Source organism: Phytophthora cinnamomi (assembly GCF_018691715.1).
Source record: "Phytophthora cinnamomi strain GKB4 chromosome Unknown Contig1, whole genome shotgun sequence".
In the NCBI taxonomy this organism is placed as follows: domain Eukaryota; phylum Oomycota; class Peronosporomycetes; order Peronosporales; family Peronosporaceae; genus Phytophthora; species Phytophthora cinnamomi.
The window spans coordinates 557960-573798 of record NW_027150934.1 but is presented as its reverse complement, the minus strand read 5'-3'; the positions used below and the strand labels follow the sequence as shown (position 1 = coordinate 573798).

The 15839-nt window shown below is 57.5% G+C and overlaps 8 protein-coding genes across 9 annotated transcripts; 5 read left to right on the top strand and 3 right to left on the bottom strand.

The window, feature by feature from the left end:
- Positions 1-39: 39 nt before the first annotated feature.
- On the top strand, positions 40-2503 carry IUM83_06285 (putative GPI mannosyltransferase; the record flags this gene model as incomplete). The annotated part of the gene is made up of 12 exons (XM_067930477.1): positions 40-194; positions 262-349; positions 416-463; positions 545-742; positions 819-1115; positions 1182-1295; positions 1370-1439; positions 1522-1709; positions 1786-1831; positions 1955-2060; positions 2134-2335; positions 2402-2503. The coding sequence occupies 12 exons, from the start codon at positions 40-42 to the stop codon at positions 2501-2503; spliced, it is 1614 nt and encodes a 537-aa protein (XP_067800418.1).
- Positions 2504-2970: 467 nt separating this feature from the next.
- IUM83_06284 (rna binding) lies at positions 2971-3947 on the bottom strand (the record flags this gene model as incomplete). The annotated part of the gene is made up of 4 exons (XM_067930476.1): positions 2971-3206; positions 3271-3347; positions 3431-3496; positions 3571-3947. 4 exons carry the CDS (start codon positions 3945-3947, stop codon positions 2971-2973), a joined length of 756 nt encoding a protein of 251 aa, XP_067800417.1.
- Positions 3948-4309: 362 nt separating this feature from the next.
- Positions 4310-5800, top strand: IUM83_06283 (Poly(A) RNA polymerase; the record flags this gene model as incomplete). The annotated part of the gene is made up of 1 exon (XM_067930475.1): positions 4310-5800. The coding sequence occupies one exon, from the start codon at positions 4310-4312 to the stop codon at positions 5798-5800; it is 1491 nt and encodes a 496-aa protein (XP_067800421.1).
- A 480-nt stretch (positions 5801-6280) lies between these two features.
- Positions 6281-7612, bottom strand: IUM83_06282 (Rhodanese-like domain; the record flags this gene model as incomplete). Of its 2 annotated transcripts, XM_067930473.1 has the most annotated exons (2): positions 6660-6679; positions 6772-7612. In XM_067930473.1, 2 exons carry the CDS (start codon positions 7610-7612, stop codon positions 6660-6662), a joined length of 861 nt encoding a protein of 286 aa, XP_067800419.1. The 2 variants fall into 2 exon arrangements, with proteins under 2 accessions (XP_067800420.1, XP_067800419.1); XM_067930474.1 differs by having other exon boundaries at positions 6281-6925.
- Positions 7613-7932: 320 nt separating this feature from the next.
- Positions 7933-9780, top strand: IUM83_06281 (uncharacterized protein; the record flags this gene model as incomplete). Its single annotated transcript, XM_067930472.1, has 2 exons — positions 7933-9011; positions 9093-9780. The coding sequence occupies 2 exons, from the start codon at positions 7933-7935 to the stop codon at positions 9778-9780; spliced, it is 1767 nt and encodes a 588-aa protein (XP_067800423.1).
- A 253-nt stretch (positions 9781-10033) lies between these two features.
- Positions 10034-10492, top strand: IUM83_06280 (uncharacterized protein; the record flags this gene model as incomplete). Its single annotated transcript, XM_067930471.1, has 2 exons — positions 10034-10373; positions 10467-10492. 2 exons carry the CDS (start codon positions 10034-10036, stop codon positions 10490-10492), a joined length of 366 nt encoding a protein of 121 aa, XP_067800422.1.
- A 639-nt stretch (positions 10493-11131) lies between these two features.
- On the top strand, positions 11132-13020 carry IUM83_06279 (zinc finger bed domain-containing protein 1-like; the record flags this gene model as incomplete). The annotated part of the gene is made up of 2 exons (XM_067930470.1): positions 11132-11330; positions 11399-13020. The coding sequence occupies 2 exons, from the start codon at positions 11132-11134 to the stop codon at positions 13018-13020; spliced, it is 1821 nt and encodes a 606-aa protein (XP_067800273.1).
- Positions 13021-13720: 700 nt separating this feature from the next.
- IUM83_06278 (La-related protein 4) lies at positions 13721-15648 on the bottom strand (the record flags this gene model as incomplete). The annotated part of the gene is made up of 3 exons (XM_067930469.1): positions 13721-15223; positions 15308-15507; positions 15621-15648. The coding sequence occupies 3 exons, from the start codon at positions 15646-15648 to the stop codon at positions 13721-13723; spliced, it is 1731 nt and encodes a 576-aa protein (XP_067800274.1).
- Between the last annotated feature and the right edge of the window lie 191 nt (positions 15649-15839).

The following is a 15839-nucleotide window of genomic DNA, read 5'->3' as shown; positions in this document are numbered from 1 at the left end:
CCTCCTCGTGCGTGTCAACGAGGCGACCAACCGACTGAGATGCTGGAGGAGCTGGTGGCGACGCGCGGCTTCTGGGCGCTGGCGACGGCCTTCCGCCTCTGGAACGCGCTCTTTGTGCGCACGGCCTTCAACCCGGACGAGTACTGGCAGAGCACCGAAGTGGCGCACCACCTGGTCTTCGGCTACGGACACCTGTGCGTCGTGACACAACCTCCTTGTGGCATTTTAGTCAGTAAATAATAGATTTATTGTTATTCTCAGGACGTGGGAGTGGCAGGAGGACGCGCAGCTGCGCGGGTTCGCCCACCCGGCGCTATTCGCGGGGCTCTACAAGTTGCTGGCACTGCTGGTCAAGTGCTGCTACAAATTGCCTTGATGTTTTATTTTGTGCTTATTTTGTGTTGTGGTGCTGCAGAACTTGGACTCGCGGTGGGCGGTGGCCTACGGTCCGCGGCTGCTGCAGGTGATTGGAGTTTGGCTGCGGGTGGGGAGGGGGGAGGGGGGGGGGGCTGGTATTTACTGTTTGGTTGCTGTTTTGATGCAGGGACTGGTGTCGGTTGCAAACGACTACTTCCTGTACAAGCTGGCGCGGACGTACTTTGACGCCAAGACGGCCAAGTGGGCGCTGCTGTGCCAGATCTTCTCGTGGTTCACGTTCTACGTCATGGTGCGGCCGTTCTCCAACTGTGTCGAGACGCTGTGCACGACGGCGGCGCTGGCGTACTGGCCGTGGAAATTCCTGGTACGGGTTACTATATAATAAGGCGGAAGAGCGTTTGGACTGTGGTAGGATATTCTACTGACAATTGATTTGGCAGGAGGATGGAGTCACCAAGAAGAAAATCGACGATGCTGCCGCTGTGAACTACAGCAACCGCACGCTGGCGCTCGCTTTCGCTGCGCTTGGTGTGTTGTTCCGGCCCACAAACGCCATTATTTGGCTGTATCCTGGAATCGTACACTTCTTCCAGACCCACGATCGCGCTCACCTTATTTTTGGTGTCGTCCTGCCGATCGCGCTGGTCACCTCGCTGGCGATGCTCTGCATCGACCGCCTTGGATATGGCGAATGGACGTTTGTGCCCTTCAACTTCTTCAAGTTTAACGTTCTTGAGGTACGTCCCAGCACAGTTTTTGCGCTTACTACCTCTCGTTTAATTGATATGACATTGCTTGTCCAGGGTAAAGACAAACTGTATGGGGAGCACCCGTGGAGCTGGTACTTCTCGCAGGGTTACCCAGCCATTGTGGGCACGACGCTGCCTATTGTTATTGCTGGGTACCTCACTGTGCCGGTAATGAATCTGGTTGTTTATTTCGTGTTAATTAAACCTCAAACAGCTTGTCTAAGGCTTTCACCTTATTGCAGGCGTCGAAGAAAGACTTGGGCCACACCGTCATGTGGGCGCTTTTCGTTTACAGCAACGCTCCTCACAAAGGTAACTTATGATAGCACCTCTTATTATAAAAGCGCACACCTGCACTAAACGGCTATTTCGTGGTTTGTCCGACTTGTTGCAGAGTTCCGCTTCGTTCTGCCGTTGCTTCCACCCGCATTTGTCTATGCAGGATACTGCCTACGCAGCCTCGAGCGGAAGCTTTACGTTCAATTTCATGAGAGGACGCAGTGGAACTTGCTTCGACTTGCTGTGTTCTCAGTGATCGTGCCAAACGTGCTGAGTGCCTACTATTTGTCTCGGAACCACCAGGTCCGTCTTTCACTTTATGGGCATATCTTATGTTGCGATAAACTTACTCTTGCTGTGTTTTTTTGTGTTTATGCAGCGCGCTCCTGTTGAAGTAATGGACCATCTAGCGCATCGCATCCAAGGTGCTGTGTCTTTGCTAGTTTGTTTGCGTTAGCTATTGGCTCATAACGCCATGCTGGTACTTTGACTTCTTAACTCCATTTATTTCTAAACTCTTTTTCTGGTTTGTTTCTTGTATCTTGTAGAGAACCCAGAGGCCTCCATCCACTTTTGGACCTCTTGTCATGCAACGCCGTACTACAGCTACCTGCACCAGAATGTATCGATGTGGTTCCCGGACTGTTCGCCGGTGTAAGCTCTTTATTGCATCAACTTGGCGGGTATCAACACCAACTCTATTTCTCATAATATGATTTTGCTGTAGCAACCGTGAACGCGCTGAAGGATCGGACTCGCAGCAGCTTGAACGCGACCCGAGGCACTTCCTGAGTAACCTTTACCACTTGTCTCCGTCGGACAATCAAGCCAGTGACCCTTCATCGATGAAGCTCCCAACTTTTGTCGTGACGTACTCGACGATCGCTGCTAAGATCAAGCCTCTCCTGGCTGCCACGCATTATGTCGAGGTAAGCTCGTATGCGGTGTTCGTCAGTCGACCAGGTAGCTGAGCTGACTACTTGTTCGTGTTTCAGGATGCATCGTTTGTCCACAGCGACGTTAGTGGCGATGCGGACTCGGACGAGGTGGTGTCGAACATGCTGGTGTACAAGCGAGCGCCGGAACATTTGAGCTGAAGCGCCGGCAATAGAACGGTTACCGAGGAGAGGAAGCGAGCGGGACTTGCTTGGTCGTCGTTGGTGCTCCAACAGCGCGTGACTCGGTACCAGAAGCGATTCTGGGGACGGATCATCGAAAACATCTAATTGAAAGAGGAGCTGATCTCAGCTCGCACGACGACATGCTGCTCGTTGCTGTTTCGAGTCGATGGTTTGTTGATCTGCTTGTAGGTTGGGTGCTGAGGTCTGCGGCGGTCGACGTGGTGCGTCCCGACGGATAAGTGGACGAGCTCGGATTTATTTAGTTGGGTTAAACACAAGCTGGGCTGGGCGCGCAGGAAAAGAAGGCGGGGGTGCTGTAGCTGGCTGCTGACGTCGGGTCGATCGGCAAAGAGCGCGGTAGCAGTAGTCGCCACTCGAGAGCCACAGGTTCCAAATGCAGTGAAGCGTGTCATGCAGAATACAGGCGAAGCTGAGTAGTCCAACTAGCGGCGTCGCCGGTCGTCGTACGAGTCTCGGTCGTAGCCCCCGCGGCCGCGATCGCGGTCATCGTGGCGACCGCGTGCTCGGTCCCGGTCGTCGTAACGACCCCGGTCTCTATCGTCATAGCGACGCGAGTAACCGCCGCGGTCTCGACTGCGACTCCGGCGTCCGCGGTCGCGGCTGCGGTCTCTGCGGTCTCGGCCGCCGTACTTTGCGCTGGCAAGTCTCGGTCCCAGGTCTGCAGCCACAACAATCCCGATGAGCCTCCATCTCAACCTCGCCCGCAGAGCTCGCTAACGTACACTGTCCAGGAGTCTTCTCGTGTCCACGCTTCCGCTTGGCGTGTTCGACTCGGATCTTGCGGCCCTGAACCTCTTGGCTGCATCAAGTCGATCAATCACCCAGCGTCAAGTCAGTTGTCAGTCAACAATCTTCAAGCGTTGCACGCCGAGCGCCACGCACTTGTTCATCTCCTTGACGGCGTCCTCCGCGTCGCGCACGTCCTCGAACGTCACGAAGCCGAAGCCCCTGCCCCCAAGTAGCAGCAGCAACAACAGTCAGCTCCGTCTCCTCCTCCTCCTTCTAGGCCTCTCTCTACGTACCGGGACTCGCGCGTGACGGGGTCCACGATCACCTCGCACTTGTCGACGCGGCCGAACTTGGAGAAGAGCTCCTGCAGGTCGCGCTCGCCCACGCGCGTGGCCAGGTTGGCCACGTACAGGTTGTTGCCCGGGTTGGTCACGTCGGCGGGCGGCGCGGCGGCCTTCCCGGCGGGCGCGGGCGACTGCGAGCGGCTGCGGCTGCTGCGTCGCGGCGCCTCTTCCGCGTCGTCCGGCCGCTTGTCCTGCTGCTCCGCGTCCGCCTTGTCCTCGTCCTGCGCGCGCGGCGACGGCGAGCGGCTCCTGCTGCGGCTGTGGCTGTGGCTCCTGCTGCGGCTGCGACTGCGGCTGGGGCGCGGCGAGCTGCCCTGGTCCGACATGGCTGACGTACGTGCGTGGCCCTTGCTGCTCCACGGCCGAAATCTTTGGTACTGACGCTTTGAAGCCGAGCCAAAGCCCTGGCTGGGCGTCCGTCTCTGACCGGGGACGGGCTTCATGGCGCCGCTACCCCGCATCTACATATTATAACCTAGTCAAACGCTCCGCCTCACCCCCTCCCCGCGACGAACGACGTGGCACTGAACATGAACCGTTACTTTTCGTGGAGTTGAAGCGTGTGGCGCACACGAAATACGAGTTGTACCGGTGTTGTGGTACGCTCCAACTGTACCTCGATCGCGGTACACCTCACGTTTATCAGGATCAAGTTGATTGGTCACTAGGAAATAGCAGGACCAGCAGGATGGCGCGTGCGAAGGCGTCCGCCCGTAAGGCCAAGAGCGCGCCGCGCGACGTGCACGGCGAGGGCAAGCGGCTGGCGGCCGAGCGCAAGAAGACGAAGGCCAAGATCAAGGCCAAGGGCAAGGCTAAGCACGCAGCCAAGCTCGCCAAGGAGGAGAGGAAGCGCCAGGCCAGGGCGGAGGCCACTGACGCGCCCCAGGATGAGGACGAGGACGGCTTCATTGAGTTCAACGCGGACGCTGAGGACGACGCCAAAAATAGCAATGCCTCAAATAAGGATGAAGAGCCTCAAAAAGGGGAGAACGAGGCGCCGACGCTCGAGTCGCGGCCCTGGATGAGGCACAAGCAGGGCTACTTCAACAGCAACGTGTACGCGTGCCTGCACGAGGAGATCATGGACTTCGTGGGCTTCATCAGCCCCACGCCGCAGGAGCTGAGCAGCCGCGCGCAGCTGGTGGAGGAGATGCGGGAGATAGTCAAAGGGTTGTGGCCCGAGGCCACCGTCGAGACCTTCGGCTCGCACTACACGCAGATGTTCCTCCCTCAGAGCGACATCGACATGGTGCTCTTCGGCGTGCCCGAGGGCAAGGCGCCGCTGTTCAAGCTGGCCCAGTGCCTCGAGGAGAAGGAGCTCGTGAGCTACCTCGAGGTCATCGACAAGGCCCGCATCCCCATCGTCAAGATGGTGCACAAGGCCAGCGATATCCACGTGGACGTGTCCTTTAACGTGGCCGGCGGACTGGCCACGGGCGACCTCGTCAAGCACTACATGCGCGTGTACCCGTCCTTCCGCCCGCTGACGCTGGTGCTCAAGTACTTCATGGCGCAGCGAGGTCTCAACGAGACATACTCGGGCGGCGTCGGATCGTTCCTGCTGCAGATGATGGTCATCAGCTTCCTGCAGCACCACGGACGCGCGCTGGGCGCGGAGCATGACGACCCGAAGCTTAACAACCTGGGGCAGCTGCTCATGGGCTTCTTCACGCTCTACGGACGAGATTTCAACTACACCGACCTCGCCATCTCGGTGCGCAACGGGGGCTCGTACTTCTACAAGGACGACCGCCGCTGGTATGACGACGGCAGGCCGTTCCTCATCTCGATGGAGAACCCGAACGAACCCAGCCTAGACATTGGCAAGAACTCGTACGAAATGCGGACTGTCAAGCGCTCCTTCGAATACGCGCGCCTGGTACTACAGCACGAGATCAACCGCCACGGCCAGTTCAACGCGCTGCCCGGTAGCATCCTGGGCACGATCATTCAGGCAGACAGCAATTTGGTGAAGCGAGAGCCCCCTGAGAGCTTTGGCTATGACATCCTGCATCACGACCCTGAAAAGACGGCCGAGATCAGGAAACAATACGAGATGCGTCGCGACGAGGAAGCAAGCAAGAAGCGTGCAACAGAGGCTGCGAAGAACACCCGACAAAACGGTACCAATGAGCCGCCGTACAAACGCTGGAGAGGACGCACTAGTCGAGCGTACTGAGCAACGTCTGTCAGGTTATGTAGTCATCGGCAAATCGAACTCCAATGCAGTACATATGTACATCTACTATTTGATCGGCTTCGAGGCCTATTCGAGCGGGTGCACGCAGCCTTGGAATCGGCGCAGTCCTGCGTCGTAGTACGAAATAGAGCTCGTGAAGACGCAGGTTGACAGAGGATGGGGTCTTTTGCGTCCTCGGTTGTGTTTCAGCGCACTGTTGGGTTATCTTGCGGCACAATTGCTCAGTGTAGATCGCTGTTACATTTAGCCTCGCTGCTGGTAGGAATACTTCACGGCAAGTACACTGCTCGGCGTGGCCAGCATCCTATCGGTAGCTTGAAAAGAGCACCGCTGAACAGCGCCAACGCACTGGCAACACTATTCTACGCTTTGCATATGTGCAAGGGCCAAAACTATAGAACCCATTATTTGACCTATCCACGAGGCACCAATTACTCTTGCGTAAGACTATCCTAATGTCTACGCCTCTCGAAGCAATTCGGGGGATGCAGGTCGGAACTTGATGTACTTCACCGAGTTGGGGTTCTTCGGTTTCCACTTCAAGGCGTTTGCCTTCCTGTAGCTGCGCTGCTCATCCGGCATCATAGATTCCATTTTGACATATTCTTGCTTGCAAGCTTCGCTGCACGCTCCGAGCATGCCTGTCGCGCACTTCGAGCATTGCAGAATGAGCCCGTGGCACATCAAGTTACTGCAGTTGGTGTGGTGGTTGCACGGCTCGCCGCACTGGAAACACTTGCCCAGCACGTCGGCCGTCACTTCCTCCGACTCCGTCAGTTCGCCAACACACCGCTGGTCGAACACGAAGTTCTTGCCCTTGAACAGGGAAATCACCCCTTCAACTCCAGTTCCACTGCTCTGAGCACCGCCAGAGGAAGCAACTGAGCGAGCGCGAGCCTTCGCCGCCGCCTGCCGCTGCTCCTTCAGAAACCGCATGTAGTTTACGATACCTCCATGCAGCTTCTGCACGTTCGAGATGCCCTTGTACTGCGTCAGGTACGCGCCCACCTTTTCGCACCGGATGCCTCCGGTGCAGTACATCATGACCTGCTTCGGCTTTTGTCCATCGTGCTGCTTCTCGTGCTTCTCCAGAATCTCGTCCAGCGCGTCGAAGGTGTCTCTGAAGGTGTCGACCATGATCCTGGTGGCTCCGTCGAAGCGTCCGATCTCGTGCTCGTAGAAGTTCCTGACGTCGAGCACGAGCGTGTCGGAGTCTTGTGTGTCGTTTCTGGTCTTGAGCTTCTCATGCCACTGATCGGGTGGCAATGAGTTGCCCGAGTCCTTCAAATCCAACGGTCCTCCCTGGAATCCGTCATGCAAGATCATGTCGCGAATACGAACGTCCAGCTTGTGGAATGGCTCGGCCGCCTTGAGTTCCTCGTCGCTCTGCGGCTTGTCCTCAATCAACTGTCCGTAGAACAGCTTGGCATCTCTCAGCAGACGCGGGAAGGACCTCTCGAAGGCGGCCGCCTCCGGCTCGGGCACTACCAGTTGGCCGTTGACGCCTTCTTCGGCGATGTAGATGCGTCCCACGACGCCCAGATCCCCCCACTGCTCGCGCAGGTCTCGCCGCAGCTTGGGCAGCTTCTTCTTGTCCAGCGGTGTGTAGTTGTACAGACTGATGTACTGGCGACGAGATATCCCGGCCACTCTGCCGGCACTCGAGAACCAGCGCTGCGCCAATGAATCCTGCTGCGTGACAGCGACCGGAAGATGTTGCAGCGACCGCTGAAGCAACGGAGACCGGCGCAGGCCCGGCACAAGCCGCACAAGAGCTCGAAGTGTCCTCATGCCTTCTGCCACCCAACCAATTCGCGAAAAAAAATGGTTGACGTTTTTTTGTTGTCGACATTCATAATGTATTGCTAAGTGTACTCCATATGTCATTTCATTTTAGTGTGATATGGTGCAATCATTTAATTTAAGGATGTAGAGAAACTGTATTGGGTCGAAGAGTTCACTGAGCAAAACGTGAGGCTATGCTGCTCCGTCGTCTTCAGTATCTGCGTCGTCCGGCTGCGAGGTGGGTATCGCGTGGTGTAGGTGGTCATGCAGCAGAGCCTCGACAGTATGTGAGTCTGTACAATTACGTGGCGTTGGAGGACAGCGAACTGCCCAAGCTTCGGCGTCGACTGCTGGGTGGCTGGAAGAAGCTGGGTGTCAGTGGTCGCATCTACTTGTCGCCGGAAGGGATCAGTGGCCAATTGGTGCTGCCTCGGGGCAATGTGAAGGCTCTCGCAGCCTCCTTCCCACAGGTTTTCACGGATGAAAACATGTTCTACGGACAATTGCTGCCGCCCATGGGTGAACAGAGAGTGGAGGATGAAGATGGTCAACCGTTTTTCAAGTTAACAGTGAGGATTCGGAAGCAGTTGGTACATGACGGATTCCAGGGAGGACCGTTGGATTTGAAGGACTCGGGCAACTCATTGCCACCCGATCAGTGGCATGAGAAGCTCAAGACCAGGAACGACACACAAGACTCCGACACGCTCGTGCTCGACGTCAGGAACTTCTACGAGCACGAGATCGGACGCTTCGACGGAGCCACCAGGATCATGGTCGACACCTTCAGAGACACCTTCGACGCGCTGGACGAGATTCTGGAGAAGCACGAGAAGCAGCACGATGGACAAAAGCCGAAGCAGGTCATGATGTACTGCACCGGAGGCATCCGGTGCGAAAAGGTGGGCGCATACCTGACGCAGTACAAGGGCATCTCGAACGTGCAGAAGCTGCATGGAGGTATCGTAAACTACATGCGGTTTCTGAAGGAGCAGCGGCAGGCGGCGGCGAAGGCTCGCGCTCGCTCAGTTGCTTCCTCTGGCGGTGCTCAGAGCAGTGGAACTGGAGTTGAAGGGGTGATTTCCCTGTTCAAGGGCAAGAACTTCGTGTTCGACCAGCGGTGTGTTGGCGAACTGACGGAGTCGGAGGAAGTGACGGCCGACGTGCTGGGCAAGTGTTTCCAGTGCGGCGAGCCGTGCAACCACCACACCAACTGCAGTAATGTAATGTGTGGAGGATTGATTTTGCAGTGTCAAGAGTGCGCTGCTATTCTGATGGGAGCTTGCAGCGAAGATTGCAAGCAAGAATTTGTGAAAATGAACTCGATGACGATGCAAAAGCAGAAAGAATACCGCAGGCAGCAGGCCACGCAGTGGATGCCTACGATCCCGAATGCACTATCCAAGTACGTCAATAAACGCTCAAGAGCTGCAATCGCAAGGAATTTTCACACTCACCGTCATTTCACGTCCTCACGAACCCTCAGCAAGAGCATCGATGATTCGACGCTTCAAAATGACTACGTCTTTAACCAAAGCAGCGCTCTCGCTGACGACGCGCTGCTCCGAGATTTGCGCGAGGAAACAGCTCGAATCTGGCCCAAAGCCGAGCAACTGATCGACGAGATTCAGGGCAAATTCCTCTCGTTTTTGGTCCAAACCACACCAGCGAAACGCGTCCTCGAGATCGGCTGCTTCACCGGTTACTCTGCATTGTGCCTCGCGAACGGCTTGGCTCCAGACGGGTCTCTGGTCACGTGCGATATCGACGCTGACACCATGCAGTTCGCCCAGCGCTTCTTCGACAGAAGCTCGCGCCCGGCTCAACTTACAGCCATGAACCAAGACGGTCTGGAGTACCTCACCGCCCTAGCGTCAAGTCCCGAGCCGCAGCAGTTCGACTTCATCTTCGTCGACGCCAACAAGCGCAAGTACAAAGCTTACTACGACTTCATCCTCGGGCACAAGCTGCTGCACCCAGCAGGACTGTTGGTCTTCGACAACACCCTGTTCCGAGGCCGAGTCGCCGCCTACGACAACGGATTGGCGAGCAATAAAGAGCGCATTGCCCGCGGGCTGGCCGAGTTCAACAGCTACGTCGCGCAGGACCGGAGATCGACGCAGGTGGTCATGCCGTTATGGGACGGTCTCACTCTAGTGCGACAGGTGCAGTAGAGCGAGTACGCTGTAGCTTCACCAAATTGAGACGATGCAAACTCACACACCGAATTTGAGATGCTGGGCGGCTAGCAATAGATTAATAATTTACAGCTCGGTGTCCGGAGCTTATTAAAGGCGGGTGGTTTGGCTTGGCTTGGCTTGAGGGTCTCTGTCGCAGGTTGTCCACTGGTATTTAGGCGGCCTGTTCGGCTCTGCGGAGTGAGCCGCGCGCGAGCAGGATGGACTCGTCGCCGCCCATTGCGAGCATATGGCGGGCGCGGACGCCCGTTTCTTCGGCGGAGACGGAGGCGGCGGACAGCGCGAGCACAGCGACGACGATGCAGCGGAGGAGATCCATTTGGGGCGATCGATGCACGCGGAAGAGCTTTGCGCTGGAGCTGGCAGATTGGGGAGTGAGCTGCTGGGCATCATAGTGATGCCCAGTCACACGTCGCACGAAAATGGGATTGGCCGCGAACACACGTTTTTACCCCAAGGTTTGGACTCATACAAAGATCAAGTCAGCGGATATTCCAGGATGCGGGTGAAAAGTGGACAAGGCACCGATGGCTTTCATCGTGAGCAGGTGGGGGCTCCTGCCCGCATATGTATGTATGCATAATATGCGGCTGGTGTTGCTGGTTAATGGCGTTGATGCCGAGAGAAAGCTGTTTCATGCTTTTGGGTGGTGAATATTGAAGGGGGCCGCATCCAGAAGCACCTTTGATCCTCCCCCCCAAATGGCCCCTCACTTCAACTTGGTTTGAGCTCGTCCTCGACCGATTTAAAGCGTCGAGGGTAGTGCCGTCGAAGAACTACCGATGCACCAAGTGCTACTGAGGGCGAAGTGAAGACGACGAAGCTCCTGATGGTAAAAGACCTGGGGTCTCGTGTAGCCAACGAGCAGGTTTGTATTGCTACCCGATACATGAGCAGCGCTGCTTCGATGTAGATGTAGCCACTGCCCAACATGAGTTTTACGCAGTAGTGCTCGTGTCCGCACGGTCGTGTCAATCGGAAAGCTGTAAGCCTTAGCTCTGCCCGCGCTTAACGATACACGGACAAAAATACACCAGTCAGGTCAAGAATGAAAATACACAGTTATCGTTGTTCTGGTAGATACCAGTCGTGGTTGTACACTGCTCTGGCGATGGTGCAGCAAGCAAGCAAGTTTGCTCGCCGCACGTCACATTCTTGACTCAATATACAAAATCTCGCAGAGTAAATACAGTTCGGATTTAGTAAAACACAAAATCATCCCATACAAATTCCAAGTACACCGCGAGGGGAGGATTCTTTGCCACTCATGCTCGAATAAAACTCCAAAGCAACTCGTGTTTCCAACGTCCACGTTGAAGCGCAAGCGATGCCGCGGCCTGCCAGTCCAGTATGGGAGCACTTCCGCAAGGAGATGCCCAACAAGCGCGCCACGTGCAGTTACTGCGGCGCCAACATGTGCGGGCTCATCGTGCGCATGCGCACGCACCTGGCGCGCAGGTGCGATAGCTGCCCGGAGTCCGTCAAGGCCGAGATGACCGCCGATTTGAGCCGCAAGCTCCACCACGGTGCGCCCTTGACTTGGTCTCACTATGCATCCAGAGTGTTGGTCACTGAGTTGCCTTTTTTGCCGTAGACTCGGCCGCGCAGCCAGCCAAGAAGGCGCGCACCAAGAAGGACCCGCTGCGGCCTGAAGCCCAAGACCAAGCTCCTTCTGCCCCAGAGCAGGCTCCGACGCCGACTGCAGAGCACCAGGTCCAGACGACCTCGCCCCGGGCCCAGTCACCCGTGGCTGTGCTGGACAGCAAGAGCGACCTGGACGGCTACGTGGCCAGAGCCATCTTCGGGGTGGGGCTGCCGGTGGCGACCGTGGAGCACACGGCCTTTGTCAAGATGCTCAAGGTCATGAACCCGAACTACGACCCGCCCAGTGCGTTCGTTCTGGCCACGTCCGTGCTGGACCTCGAGTACTCGGAGGTGCAAATCAAACTACGCGCAGAGGTGCTGGATTCCACCGCGGTGAGTCTGGGAGTGGAGTCGTGGGCGCAGCAGAAGCGCGCACTGGTGACGTGTGTGCTCAACTCGCCGAGCCCGGCGATATTCGCATTCGACAGCACAGGAGACATGACCCACACGCCGGAGATGCTCGTGGACAAGGTGGAGAATATCATGACACAGATTGGAACAGAGAGGGTGTCGGTTATTGTCATGGAGACTACCGACTGTATGAAGCAAGCGTCGCTCACGCTGGAGGGCAAATATCCGACGATCACGTTCCTGCCGAGCTGTGCGCACACGATGACCGCCATGATGACGGATATGCTGGACCTGTCAACCATCGCCGACACGCTCGATACTTGCACGCAGCTGGCGCACTTCTTCGTCCAGGACCCCGTTGCGCGCGCCGCTATTGCACGCGTTGCGGAGCAGTCCATTGAGGCGGCTGCACCGATGGGCGACCCGACCGATACAACTCCAAGTGGACTGCTCGATTGCTTGTTTACGATCGAGCGCAACCGCCACTCACTGGACATTTTGCTCGCAGAGAATGGCACCTTGAGCGCTCTCAACACGCGTGTCAAGGACAGAATTATTAGCCTCACATTCTGGGAGGAGGTTTCGACGCTTACTGGGCTCTTTGAGCCGTTCCTCGAGATTTTGAAGATGTTTGAGTCGGATTCCCCACTGCTGTCGACATTCTATCATCGTTTTACGCTGCTGTGGGGGCATCTCGACAAGTATGGGGGTCTTGCGTCCAAGTTCCAGCATATCGTTTCAAGATACTGGCAAACTATTCAACACCCAGCGATGTACACGGCATATCTTCTGGATCCGCGTTTCCCGCCGTCGAGCCTTTCAGGGGAAGCCACGAGTGAGGCGCTGTCGTACATTAAGCGGACTTCGAACCCAGAGGTCTACGGGAGCATCGTGGACGAGTTGACTCGATTCACAGCTCGAACGGGTCTGTTTTCCGACGACGCGATATGGGACTCTGGGCAGAAATGCAGTCCGCTTGACTGGTGGAAGGGCTTTATTGGCAGCTCGTGCCCGAATCTGCAACCCGTGGCTCTGCGAACGCTAGGTTTTCCTGCGTCTTCGGGGCTTTCCCAGAGTAAGCGTGAAGTGTTCGAGAAGATTCAAGTCATGAACGCCAAGTACATGAGCGACGAGCAGGCGAACAAGGCCGCTGTCGTGTACTTGAATTCGAACCTGTCATCGAACGTTGAAGACGCGATAGCCAACGAGACAAAAGTGTAAAGGCCGCGATGGTGAACATGTTGCATTTACAAGACAAGAATGAGGTCCTCGTACCCATGTCTATTTTGTTTATTGCTGTCGTGGCATGCATGTAGGCGACGGCATCCAGCTCAACTCTCTTATTGCGCCATGCCAGGCAGAAACGCTCGAGGCCAAAACTCTTGCAGCACCCTTGGATTTCCTCCTCGCCTGTGCACCCGCAGCTTCAAGCAATAAGCTTGTGTAGCTTTGCGCGCTGGTGGCGTGGAGAGCGTAGCAAACACCCACATCAAGATCTCTGCTCGAGGCACACGATGTCACGAACGAGCATCGCGCACGCTCGCCTTTGGGCATCCAGCAATTCCATGTACAATGAAGAAAATATCCAAAATGCAGAGAACACAACGACGACCGGGAGCAGCTCCTGCCCTTCGGCGTCTTCGCCATCCCTAGGCCCAGGTCACGCCAGTGTTTCAGTCAGCGGTTGTCTCGTTTCATTGTTTCTCTCAAACTCATTCGGCAACCCAACTGACAGACCCAACCAACAGAGCAGCCAGCGAGCTGCCGAAGCTGCAGCTACGGGCTCACTTGCCACACCAACCGCATCTACAGCCTCGAGGAGCGCCGCCACCAGACCAAGACCCGGATCAGACGAGTGCTTCCTCGCCTAACCACCACGCATCACCTCAACCTCCCGCCTCCTCGCCAATGCGCCACCCATCTACTTGCTCTCGCTTTCGCTCGCGGGAGCCGCCGGCCCCGCCGCCTTCACCGGAGCAGCAGGCGGGTCAGCCTTTACCACATCGAGGAAGTTGCGGCCACCCCATGCACCAGCCTTTGGCAGGGACTCATCTACCACCGGGGCAGCAGCCGTCTTCGGCGCGCTCTCCGCAGTCTTAGCAGCCTTCTTAGCAGCGGCAGGCTTCTTCTCCTCCTTGGTAGCAGCCTTTGAGGCAGCCTTTGCAGCGGGCTGCTTCTTCTTGGGCTCAGGGGCCGGGGCCGGGGTACCGTTAATCACGGCCGCAGCGTAGCCGATAACCTTGGCCGGAACAACGCTAGTCTTAGCTGATGACGGGGCAGCGGCGGCGGCAGGCTTCGCAGCAGGAGCAGCGTCAGCAGAAGCCGGGGTGGTTTCAGCCTTCTGCTTGCGCTGTTCACGAGCCTCCTTCGTGTAGTCCTCACCGTACATCATGCTTTCGTAGTCAATAGATCCCACCGAGTCACTGCGGATCGGCCGTCCCTGACGCATGGCGTCGCGAGCCTGCTCAATACTGTACGTACGCTGGTTGCGCAGCAGGTCCGGGTGCGCCTCAGCCGTCAGCGCCGCCGGGTGCACAGCGTAGTCCATCTTACCCTCCGGCAGCATGCAGTCCTTCTCGTCCATGTTCTTAACGATTTCCATAATGTCCTCGTGAGCGTACTTGTGGGTGATCACATTTGACGTCTCGGTCTTCTCCTGAGCCGTAGGGAGAGGAGGGAAGTTCACCGCGTTCAGCACGGGCTGGCGCTCGGCCGGGGTAGCGGCAGCGGCCTTCTTGCCGTTGTTGCTGCCGTTCGCCTGCTGCTGAGCTGCAGCCTTCGCGCCCTTGTTCTTGTTCTTACGCGAGCTGCCAGGAGCGCGCTGCTCGAAGCTTCCGCTCTTGGCGCGAGCCTCCTTCTGCTGGTGCGCGCCGGTGCCGTTTGCCCGGTTCTGACGGCCCTGGCCACGGCCGGCGGCAGCGCCACCACGCTGGTTGTTGCCGGCATACCTGCTGTTCTCGGCGCCGTTGTTGCTGTTGTAGTTGTGGTGCTGGCCCGCGCGCGGGTTCGGTGTGTTGTATTGGACGCCGTAGTTGTCGTAGTAGCCCATGTTGGGCGAGGCGTAGTAGCCGCGGCCGCCGTAGGGCGCGCCGGCGCTGGGGGCGATGACGTTCTCCGCCGGCTGTGTGGGGTAGAAGGACTTGAGCACGTTCTCGGATTTGAGGCGCGCCTTGATGGCGGCGCCGTTGAACGTCTTGCTGCGCAGCGCCAGCAGCGTGCTGACGGCCTCGGCCTCCGTGTTCATGGTCACGAACCACGTGTCGCCCACGTCGCTGCGCACGCTGGCGACGTCGCCGCAGCCGTCGAAGATGGCCTGCACCTCCTCGGGCTTGGTGGAGGACGGGATCTCGCGCAGGATGATGGTGGTGCGCTCCGATTTGATGTTGGGCTTGATGGCGTCCTTGGCCGCGTTCAGCGAGCAGACCTGCAACTAGATAGTCAGCACCCAGGCAGGCAGTAGGGGGGTAGAGAGAGAGAGAGAGAGAGAGAGAGCGGCGGCGCAACGCACCGAGGAGTCCTGCACGGCCTCGACCAGCAGCGCCGTGTCGGCCGTGAGCTGCTTGATCTTGGAGAAGTTGACGATGACCTCCACCGGCACGTACATCTGCGAGTTCATCTGCGACACGAGGTAGGCGTCGTTGGCCAGGTTGGCGCGCGAGAAGTAGAACTCCACCTGGCGCTTGAGGGCCTCCTTGAGCTCCGCCCCCTCTGTTGGAATGCACAGCCACGGCCATACAGACAGTCAGATGAAAAAACCCTGTCCAGTGCTCGCATGTATTCCTTCGTGGAGAGGGGTATTGCCCTGGCTGCAGCGCACGCACCGAGAGCCTTGGTCTGCTGGGCGCTCATCGCGCTTGAGTCTGTTGTCTGGTTCTGCGGCCCGGGCGCCACTCGGCTGGGCTGGTCTCTTCGAGTGTGGCGTGACAGCCGGCGCGAGCCTTGTACCGAACGGATGGATGGCGCCCACGGTTTGGGCAGGGATCGTACCTAGCCGGAGCGCCCACCACGGTACTGTGTTGCTTCAAGACGAGTCACGTCCC